Source organism: Ammospiza caudacuta, chromosome 6 (genome assembly GCF_027887145.1).
Source record: "Ammospiza caudacuta isolate bAmmCau1 chromosome 6, bAmmCau1.pri, whole genome shotgun sequence".
NCBI classification, from domain to species: domain Eukaryota; kingdom Metazoa; phylum Chordata; class Aves; order Passeriformes; family Passerellidae; genus Ammospiza; species Ammospiza caudacuta.
Genome location: NC_080598.1, coordinates 65,545,786 through 65,556,743, shown reverse-complemented (window position 1 = coordinate 65,556,743; position 10,958 = coordinate 65,545,786). Strand labels below are relative to the sequence as shown.

At 52.1% G+C, this 10,958-nt stretch overlaps 2 protein-coding genes across 2 annotated transcripts in view; one reads left to right on the top strand and one right to left on the bottom strand.

Annotated features, from left to right (window-relative positions):
* Positions 1-55: 55 nt before the first annotated feature.
* FKBP3 (FKBP prolyl isomerase 3) lies at positions 56-4,399 on the bottom strand. The gene is made up of 7 exons (XM_058806291.1): positions 4,128-4,399; positions 3,924-4,025; positions 3,728-3,835; positions 3,101-3,236; positions 2,136-2,203; positions 991-1,088; positions 56-283 (listed from the first exon to the last, which is right to left on the bottom strand). Exons 1-7 carry the CDS (start codon positions 4,236-4,238, stop codon positions 229-231), a joined length of 678 nt encoding a protein of 225 aa, XP_058662274.1. The 5' UTR covers positions 4,239-4,399; the 3' UTR covers positions 56-228.
* A 228-nt stretch (positions 4,400-4,627) lies between these two features.
* FANCM (FA complementation group M) overlaps positions 4,628-10,958 on the top strand; it is a 58,115-nt gene continuing 51,784 nt past the window's right edge. Inside the window, exons 1-4 of the mRNA XM_058807061.1 lie at positions 4,628-5,057; positions 6,131-6,303; positions 7,165-7,242; positions 7,716-7,874. Coding sequence (XP_058663044.1) covers positions 4,628-5,057; positions 6,131-6,303; positions 7,165-7,242; positions 7,716-7,874 — 840 coding nt within the window. The remainder of the gene's footprint in view (positions 5,058-6,130; positions 6,304-7,164; positions 7,243-7,715; positions 7,875-10,958) is intronic.

Sequence of the window (10,958 nt, the reverse complement as noted above, 5' to 3'; positions counted from 1 at the left end):
CGGGGGCTCTGCAGTGCCCGGCAGAGCACAGACACAAAGAAGGGAGGAGGCACTGGCAAGTACAAACTCTGCTTTAGTGGTGGGGCTGTCACTACAGCAGCGGGGCAGGGACAACACTCAGCACTCATCCCCACAAAGGCACCGCTGTAACCGGAGCCAGGAGTTACAGCAAGGCCAGCAGGAAGCTCTCTGTGGCAGAAATGGATTCCCAGCAGCACAGGGAATTCTTCACTCAATATCCACCAGCTCCACCTCAAAGAAGAGTTTCGCATTTGGTGGGATCCTGTTGGCAAACGTTAAGGAAACAGAAAGGAAACAGCCCCTGCAGTGACCCCTCCCTGGGCAGGGAGTGCCCAGCTGCTCCCCAGCCTCTCCCCTGGCCCTGCCATGGCCCTGACCTGGTGGGACACCCCAATCCAGGCACAGCTGCTGCCCAGCAGGAGCTGTCGGGAGACAGGGACAGCCCCACGGACACACCACCGGCACACCCTGCTGCTCCCTGCCCTGCCCTGCCCTGCCCAGCCTTGTCTGCAGCTGTGGGGCAGGGCCTGGGGAGGTCACACAGGCAGCCCTTCAGATCACAGGATTCCAGCACAGGAGAACAATCCCTTCTCCTCCTCCAGGAGAGTTGGGAAAAAGCAACAGGGCTGCATGAAACACTGTGGGATCACTCCTGCACCCCCTAATTCAGCTGTATCCCAGAAGCAAGTGTAACTGTCCCTGCTCCTGTTTCCCTACACCGGTGAGGATCCCCATCAGGCAGAAGCATTTGCAAGCAGCTGGGATAAAAATGCAGGTGGAAAACAGCAGCAGGCTTCCCCTGTATGGGTTATTCTCCAGAAGAGCAATTGCACCCCCAGGAAGTACCCAGAACTCCCTGAGTGGGAATATCCTGAGCCTGCTGTAACAAGTGAACCCCTCTCCTGTATCCCATAAAGCACCTCCTTGTCCCCAGCATTCCCTGGGCAGTCACAGGCCATGGAAGGATACTTGGCATCGGGCTGCCCCTTCTTGCCATAGCCCCACTCGGGCTCGATCTCCAGCTGGGCCTTCTCTCCTTTGCTCATGGTCAGCAGGGCCTCGTCCCACTGCAACGACAGAGCAGCTCCAGCCAGGGACGGGACAGCGGCCACCGCACTTCCCGGCTTTTCCTGGGCTCCAGGAATGCCCACAGAGCCCCAGGCACCTCCCCAGCCCTGTGCAGCACTCCAGGGGGTGTTCCCTGTCCCCACAGAGCAACCTGTGCCCCCGTGCTGGGACGGCACCGGGGAGCAATGGGAACACATCCCATCAGCGTTCCCAGCCTCAGGATGCCCTTCCCAGGGAGTGCCCAGGGATTGGTGCTGTGCCCACTGAGGGAAGGCTCTGGCACCCACAAACCCGGGATAAACACAGGGAGAAACCTGGGGCACCCACAAACCCGGGAGAAACACAGGGAGAAACATGGGGCACCCACAAACCCGGGATAAACACAGGGAGAAACCTGGGGCACCCACAAACCCGGGATAAACACAGGGAGAAACACGGGCCACTGCTGCTCCTGCAGCCCTGCCCATGGACACAGCCCCTCCCCAGCTCCAGCCACATCCCACACCAGGACACCTGGAGCAAAGGAGGCTCAGGGGGCCCTTGTGGCTCTGCACAGCTCTGCCAGAGGGGACAGCTGGGGGGTCCCAGGGAACAGGGGGAGAGGAATGGCCCCAGGCTGGACACAGCAGGAATTTCCCCATGGAAAGGGTGCTCAGGCACAGAGTCCAGCCCAGGGAATGCACACAGGGATGGAGGGATGGAGCCCAGGGAATGCACACAGGGATGGATGGAGCACAGGGAACGCACACAGGGATGGATGGAGCACAGGGAACGCACACAGGGATGGAGGGATGGAGCCTGGGATGCCATCGGTCTCAGCTGCTGTGAGGCACTAACAGGACACTGCCTGGGCTGACCCCAGGGAACAGAGCCCGTGTTCCAAGCTCTGCCTGACAAGGGAACGGCTGAGGATGAATGTTCCATCCTCCCAGTGCAATCCCTCAATCTGCCCCCAGGAGAAACAGAGCCCACAAACTGCACCCCAGTCCCAAACCACAGACTGGAACTGCCCCGGGACTGGAGGGAGCCCCGAGTGCTTTACTTACCCCTCGGATCACTTTTCCTACACCAACTTTGAAACTCAAGGGCTTGGCTGCTTTTTTCTTCTTTGAACCTGCAAAAGAGTTTTGTGTTCATTTGCCTCAACATCACACCAGCACACTGCACACCTCTGTAGAAAACTGCCATTGCAATCATGCTTTATATAAATAGCTGCTCTTCTGATATTATTTTTAGCCCAATATCAGATTTTCAGGTGAAAATATTAAAGCTGTGCACTAAAAACACCATTAAATGTTCAAGCTGCACCAAAGCATCCTTCAAACCCCAAAAGCTCATTCCTGAATTACTCAAGTTGACTGTACAAGTTATGGACATATTAAGGAACCAAGGAAAGCCAACAGGGAACATACAAGTATGAGGAATTACAGACAGTATTCCAGTGACTCTGGAATACTGTTCCTGAGTGTGGGACACCACTGCTGGGAAAGCCTTTCCAGTATTGCACCATTTCATACCCCTAACCCCTCTGATCTGTCACAAAACTCCAGCAGGGAATACTGCGCACCAGAGTGCTCAAATCCCCCTCATTCCAGTGCCTCCATATGTAAAGATTTACCACAGAGTGGCCCCAGGATGTGTTTATTTAGAGAAATTCAGGACACTGCTGGTGCAGGAGTTCCCCAGGCACCATCTCCCCGGGGGATTGACATCCTGCATTCCACATTCCCGGGGCTGGAATGCCAGAAGCCAGGGCTGGCAGGATGCAGCCGTGTCACTTGACACCAGCCTGCCCTAAAATACTGCCCTTGCTAGCTCATGGAAAATCGGGATCCGGGAGCTGCAGGGCAGCTTAGCAGCACCATGATGAAGCTGTTTGTCAGGAATGCTCCCAGAAACACCTCCCAGGGGCAAACCCCTGCCCTCATCTGCTGGAGGAGCCCAGGTAATTCCCTCTAGGAGCAACCAACCCCAAGAGTTTATCTGCACATCTATGTACCCATAACCTTACTTGATTGAATATTGGTATCGAAGACTGTCCCATCCTGCAGCTTTCCCGTGTACCAGCAGTGGACAGTGTCTCCCTTCTTCGGGAAGTTGGTTTTATCTCCCTTCTTTAAAATGGATTTTGTGTACTTTGGCGGCCCCTAAGGTTATAAAAGGAGAGTTATGACTGGTGAGTTAAACAATCTCAGATATCCAAGACTGGACAACCACTGAGTTTAAGGCACCAAAGAAGACACTGTTAGTGAATGATGTGTTCATGCTACTGCAGGGCTGCAACATTTGGGGAAAATGCAGCTTAAGGTTAAGGTGGGGTATGAACACCAGATTTCTTGCTGTAACCAGGTTTTTGAAGACTTAGGATCACACAACCTCCTGAGCTGGAAGGGACCCACAAGGACCATCCTGTCCCTGCCCAGACCCCCAACAATCCCACCCTGGGCATCTCTGGCAGCTCCTGGAGCTCTGGCAGCCTCAGGGCCGTGCCCATTCCCTGGGCAGCCTGGGCAGTGCCAGCACCCTCAGGAATAGTGGAACCTTCCCCCAATATCCCCCTAACCCTCACCCCGAGACAAGCCACCCGCATAATTTGATTTTCCAGGTGAAAAACGCGAGTCGAGGGCATCATACCAACCTCCTCCACAGCCTCCTCAGCCTTTACCGCCTTCGCCTTGGCCTCCTCCGCCTTGGCCGGCTTCGCCTTCTCCGCCGCCTTCTCGGCGCCGTCCGTGCCCTTGAAGCGCTGCGGGGGGAAGGATGAGGAGCCGCACGCCCGGCCCCGGCCCCGGCCCCTGCCCTGCCCGAGCCCAGCTCCATCCCCGCGGCCTCACCTGCGTGTGGAAGAGCTGCGTGTAAGCCGCGATCAGCTGCTCCTTGTTCGCCGTCTTCGCCACGTTCTTCACCTGCCCCAGCAGCTTGTGCTCCGCCAGGAACTGCGGGACACGCGCGCCAGGCGTGAGGGGAATAAAAACAGCCACAAAAACCCCAAACATCCCCCGCACGGCTCCAAATGATGGATTATCCCCCGCCATTACCGCCTGCGCCGCGTTCTCCTGCAGGAATTTGATGATCTCCTTCTTAGCCAGCGTCTCGCTCCGCAGCTCCTCGGCGCTCCAGGGCTGCGCCGGAGCCGCGGCCGCCGCCATCTTCCCACCCGCCTCCCTCCTGCTCCTCCTCCGGGGAGGAGGGCTGGGAGCCGCCCGGCAGGGAGAGGGGCGGGCCGGGAGCAGGCTGGGGGAGAAGGGGAGGCTCCGGAGGCGCTTCCCGACCGTCCCCTTCAGCCCCGGCCGAGCTCCCAGCGGGAATTCGGGGAGGGGCGCCGAGGGAGGGACAAAATGGCGCCGCCTCGGGGCAGTTGGGGCACGCCCTGAGCGAGGGCAGCGGCGGCAGCAGCGGGACCTGCCCCGGGCTTGGCGGGCACCTCAGGGCGAGGGGAGGGTCGGCAGAGAAGGGAGGAGGGCCGGGAGGCGGCTCCCGTCCCTCTCGGCGGCGGTTTCAAGCGGCGGCGGTGAGGCAGGGCTAAGATGGCGGCAGGATGAGCGGCGGCCGGCAGCGCACTTTGCTGCAAGTGTGGCGGGCGCCTGAGGGCAGAGCGGAGCGGAGGGAGCCGGCCGGGGACAGCGATGACGAGCTGCTGCTGGCAGCCGCGGCCGCGGCCGACCCCGGCCCGCCGCAGGGCTTCAGCGAGGCCGCGGGCTCCATCTGGATCTACCCCACCAACCTGCCCGTGCGCCCCTACCAGGAGCGCATGGCCGGCGCCGCGCTGCTGGCCAACACGCTGGTGTGCCTGCCCACCGGGCTGGGCAAGACCTTCGTGGCCGCCGTGGTCATGTACAACTTCTACCGCTGGTTCCCCTCGGGCAAGGTGCTGTTCCTGGCCCCCACCAAGCCGCTGGTGGCTCAGCAGATGGAGGCGTGCGGCCGCGTCATGGGCATCCCGTGCCGGGACATGGCGGAGATGACAGGTACGGCCGCTGCCCGCGGGCTGCCCGGCGTGAAAACACACAGTGTGAGGGGAAAAATAAAACGTGAGAGGTGTTGGAAGGGCTGAGTGCTGGTTTGGCCGTAGTTAAAAGCACAGGTCGCCTGTATAAAGGGTGAAGCGCTGCGGTGCAGCCCTGTGGGTCGCAGCGTGCACATCTCTGCACACGCAGAGCGCTCTGTGGGATGCTGAAGCCAAAGAATAATGGCTCTTCGAACCCACATTGGAGCTGTTTCTGCCCCTCCTTCTCCTCTCCTTGTCGCTTTCTGTGTCACTTTTATTGTCGCTTTCCTCGTCACTTTCATTGTCACTTTCCATTCACCTTTTTATGAAGTCTTTGCAGCCCCCCTGAGCTGCAGTTTATTCCTCTCTGAGGTAGCAGCCTTAATGACTGAACCCATAACCTGGTTTTAGGCTCAGACCTTTCCCAGAGGTCTTTTAAATGATGTTTAGGGCAGTGGGCATCTACAAGGCATCTTGAGCTCCCCAGCCTTGATTTCCATGGTTCTGGATTTAATTTTTTAATGCAAAAAACTCTTCCTGGTCATTGTATTGCATCAAGGGGAATATAGGTTGGATATTAGGAAAGAGTTTCTCCAAAAGAGTGATGAAGTTCTGGAATGGCTGCGCAGGGAGGTGGTGCAGTCCCCATCCCTGGGTGTGTTTAACAAAGCCTGGATGTGGCACTGGGGGCCAGGGTTCAGTTGAGCTGTTGGGGCTGGGTTGGGCTCAATGGTCTTGAAGGTCTCTTCCAACCTGGTCATTCAGTGAATATTCTGTCAATATTCTGTGTTCAGTGAGGGTGGGCACAGGTGCCCAGAGCAGCTGTGGCTGCCCCTGGATCCCTGGCAGTGCCCAAGGCCAGGCTGGACATTGGGGCACTTTGGGACAGTGGGAGGTGTCCCTGCCGTGGCAGGGGTGGCACTGGGTGGGATTTAAAGTCCCTTTCCAACCCAAAGCATCCCATGATTTTATGTGTCTGCCAGCCCTGTCCCTGTCAGATCACTGTCAGATACCTTGATCTGAGTTCCCTGATGTTGTTTCTTTGATTTCCAGGAGGAACACAGGCTCTGGGCCGCCGGGAGCTGTGGAACACCAAGAGAGTCTTTTTCCTCACCCCTCAGATAATGGTCAATGACCTCTCTCGTGGGACCTGTCCTGCTGTGGAGATCAAATGTCTGGTTATTGATGAAGCCCACAAAGCCCTTGGCAATCATGCCTACTGCCAGGTAGGGCTGGAGCCACCCCACTCTTCTCTCCCAGGCACAAAAACCTTCCCCAAAATTGCTTCCAGCATCTCCATAAAGCATCAGTGTCATTGCTGGGGGGAGATTGCTGTCCTTGAGGTCCTTAACTTTGTTTGAAAGCCCTCCAACATTCCTGTGTGTTATCATTGCCTTGTTTATTAATAATACCCGTAAGGTATGTTTTGCAGTGCCTCCATTAAATTGTAATTTTGGTTTAAAGACAGTTTTGGCTGGGCAATGTTAAAAAAACCAGTGTTTTTATAAGGTTCTTTATTCAGTTCAAGATTTCTTTTTAAATTTGTTGTTTCTGTTGATTTGCCAAGAGTTTGTTGCATTATCAAGGGTTAATCTCCTGAGAGCAATAGGTGACTTAAGAAGTTACTTTGGTACACTGGAGAAATTTACTGGATATTTGTGGATTTCAGATTACATAGGATTAATCATCCATTAATTACATTTTTTACAGTTTATCTTCAGACTCACTTTTTGGCAGCTCACCTGAATTAGTGGGCTGTCAATACTTTTGTTAAATCAAATGAGAAATCATTTCATAATTTTTCCAGGTTGTTCTTGGTACATTTCCAGGATGCCCCTGGATCCCTGGCAGTGCCCAAGGCCAGGCTGGACATTGGGACACCCTGGGACAATAAGAGGTGTCCCTGTGGATGACAAGGGATGGAACAGGATGATCTTTAAGGTCCCTTTAACCCAAACCATTCTGGGATTCAGTATTTTTGGAGTGTTTTGTTAATCCTTTCCTACTCAGTGGGTATTTTCACTGCTGTAGTTTGCACAAGGAAATAATCTCCTCTCAGGGCATTAATGAAGCTTTCCTGCTCTCAGGTTGTGAGGGAGCTGAGCAAATACACAAACCAATTCCGGGTCCTGGCCCTGAGTGCCACCCCAGGCAGTGACACCAAGGTGAGCCACAGCTCCTGGAATGCTTTAAACAATCAGGGCTGGGTGGGAGCTCTGTTCTTTTGCTGAAGCCTCTGCAGGCTCCCGAGGCATTCCACATCAAGGCTGAATCAATTTACAATCCATTACTTGGTGAGGTTTGGTGTTTCTCATGCTGTAAACCACATTTTATTGATTTGTGAGGGTGGGCAGGCCCTGGCACGGGGTGCCCAGAGCAGCTGTGGCTGCCCCTGGATCCCTGGCAGTGCCCAAGGCCAGGCTGGGCATGGGGGCTCAGACACCCTGGGACAGTGGGAGGTGACCCTGCCATGGAGGGGTGGGATGGGATTTAAGGTTCCTTTCCAATCCCCAAGTCTGGAATTCTATTTCCTGTCCTTTCTTTTTTCATTATAGGTAGTGGGTGTCTTTTCCTAACTATTTTATGTAACCCTTGCTAAAATACAGAAATAGTTACTTTGTTTTTATGGCTTTACCAGGCTGTGCAACAAGTTATTTCCAACTTGCTGATTGCTCAGATAGAGGTGTGTGCTGAAGATTCTCCAGAAATTCAGCCTTATTCTCACGAGAGACAAGTGGAAAAAATTGTAGTTCCACTTGGGGAAGAACTGGTAGAATTTCAGAACACTTACATCAAGGTGAGTGGCTGCATTTCCTTTTTGGTCAGTGGTCAGTAACAGGAAATGTTTTATCATCTCTGTCTAGACTTGCAGTGTTTATAAAGACAACAATTTCTTATGTAATTAACTTTAATTATAGGGTAAATTAAGCACCATAGGTTCAACTCCAGCAGCTGCAGTTTCATTGTGCACCAGTGGCACCTTTTACCTTGCAGTAACTTGGAAAGCTCAGGTGGAAAACTTGGAATTGAATTTTCCTCACCCTCTTTCAGCAGTCTGCAAAATTGACACCAGACCTAAACTGAGGTTTCTGCATTTGGCTGAACTCAGTATTAAGATGTTGGGAATGCCTTGAGGAATCTGTTTGTGGGCTGGAACATTTTCTGTGATTAGGAATATTCTTTAGAATAAGCTTTAAGTCATTTGTAAGTGTAATTAGTTTACCTGGAGGTTTTTTTTTTTTAAATTGGTTTATTTGGCCTATTTTTTTTTTTTATTGGCCTATTTCTATTATGATGATGACATCTTTTTCTTTTTTACCAATCTTTACTGCCCAAATATAAGAGAGATTTTTGGGGACCAGAGCTGTTTGTCTGTCAGTCAGTTGTAACTTAGTGATCTGTGCCTTCCCAGTAAGATACCCGTTGGCAAATGATGTTCCATAAAACACCAGTCTGGAAAGTGTAAAATATCTGCTCTTTTTGTGTTTAGAGGCATAAAAGGTTAGGATTGAGTTGTATATCAGACTGTTGGCCTCAGAGCACGTGTGTTTAACAAAGCCTGGGTGTGGCTGGGTTTAGTTGAGCTGTTGGGGTTGGACTGGATGATCTTGAAGGTCTCTCCCAACCTGGTAATGCTGGGAATTTGGTTAAAATTGATGGATTTTGGTGTAGCTGTGTGAAGGCAAACTTGTGAGCGCATCAGATATTTGCAACCCAGGGACCTGAGAGTGTTTAAATGAGGAACTTCACAGTAGTTTTGCATTGCTGCAGGTGCCTCTGAGGGCTCTGTTAGTGCAGGGCTTTGTTTTGGGGTTCAAGCTGTGGTGAGCACCTTGGTTGGGCTCCACCAGCCCTGCCTGTGGCTGCAGTGCTTTCTGTTTCCTTCCTCTGCTGTGCATTTGCATTTCAGGTGCTGCTGCTTTCCTGGAGAACACAACTTCTAGTACTTCTAGTGACAGCCAGGGCTGCAGGGAGGGTTTTTAGTGTGTGCCAAGGCCAAGCCTCACTCCTGGAGCCCTCAGCCCTTGGGGAAAGGGCTCCTGGCCCTCACCTTCTGGGGCTTGAGGTGCCCATTTCACATTTGGCTTTTGTAAAATCAGAGCAGTGTCCCAAGGCAGGAGGGCAAGAGCAGCTGTGTGTGCTGCAAGAACGAGAGCCAGGTGTCCTGTGCACAGTAAAACCATTCTTTAATTGTGCCAAACAGTAAACAAGACAACATTTCAGTGTGAGCAAAGGACAGTGTCAGACAGCACAGCACAACAATGCCAGAGCAACTCTGTGGAGATGTCTTTACGTACAATAAGCAAGGCCCTGAGTATCACAATAGCTGGAATCAACTTTTTAGGCACTAACTCTGGTTTGGAAAATACACAGTATGCAGGACAACACTTATCTGTTAAGGCTACATATTTTAATCTTCCAAAAATAGGGGTGAATGCTGATGTATTATCTCCTTTCATGAGTGGAAAGCTAATCACTGCACATTAAAACTGAAAATCCACAAGTGGCTCCAAAGCAGAGCCACGGGTGGATAACAAAATACCTGTTCTAGGCAGTCACGCCTGACATGGTGTGTCGGATCTGAGTAGCAGTGATGTTTGCTTGGCATTCAGAGGTGTAACAACTGAATAAACTGGATTCTGTGTCAGCTAAACACTGGAGCTGTTGGTCCCTGTGCTCCCAAGGGCCAGTGGCAGCTGTTGGTACCAAGCCATAAAGTGTATCTCCAAACTGGAGCTGAAGTAGGTGTTTTGTTTGGTTTTGTTTGGGGTTTTGTTTTTTCTCAGCAGCAGAAGCCATCTAACAGAAGTGAAAATAAATAAATACTACCTGGGGATTCACAGTTTGCCATAAAGAGCAGGGAGAGCTGGGCTGCAGGTGGGATGTCAGCACACTCAGACAGATCTGCTCGTGCTCCAGGATGTTTCTAGAACATCACCCACGGTGAACTGAGCCACAGGAGGGGTTGGCAGGGACATCAGACACAGCAGAGGCTTTTGCAGGAGAGGCTTAAAATGTGAATTAAGTACAAACTGGTGCTCTGTGGTGAGAGAGAGGATTTCACTGCTTCCAGGAGCTATCCAACATCTGTTGTGCCGAAGCATAAGGAGAATTTCCCTCACTGGCAAAAGAATTCTGATGGCAGAAATTTCTTTAATTTGCCATAAAATCTTGTCAGAGGTGAAAATTACTTCTATGTGCTCTTACAAAAATCTGGGGGAGGATATGAGAACAAAACCTTTTATTTAATGCCTCCCTCGGCCCTCTAGTCAACTCAATTTTAAAAATACTTTCTCTGTTTCTCTTTAATTAAGAGCCTCTAGTTTAATACTGGCTGGCATTTTTAATTTTCCTTCTCTCAGGCTGGGGCACTGTATTGCATTTTAGTTTGTTTGGTCTTTTTCTCCCCTCTCCATAAAAACTCTTGGGTTTTTTTGTGCTAAAACTAAGGCTTTTGTGTCTCTTTATTTTCTGTTTCCTTTTCCCCCTCTCCTTGCTGCTTCCCAGGGAATCTCTGTGCCCAGCAGGCACCAGAGGGCACCGTGGTCCTGCTTAAACCAAGGCCACTCTGATCCTGCTGCTCAGGAGGAGGTTTTGGGCTGAGCACAGAGCCCTCCCTCCCTGTGGGACCAGGAGCCTTTGGGCTCTTTCAGAAGTCCTCCACAAATCCATGTTTGGGGGTGTTTTCCCACCCTGCTGTGAGTTAGCAGCCCCTGGCTCTGGTTGCTGCTCTGTGTGTTGGAATTAAAGAGCACAGAGGCTCTGTTGGAACCCTAAATCCTGTAACCAATGAATAATGCTGGTGATGTACTCAGTGAATTTTATATAAAATATTTACTTCTATAAGAATAAACTCTACCATCACATCAGTAAGGGGAGA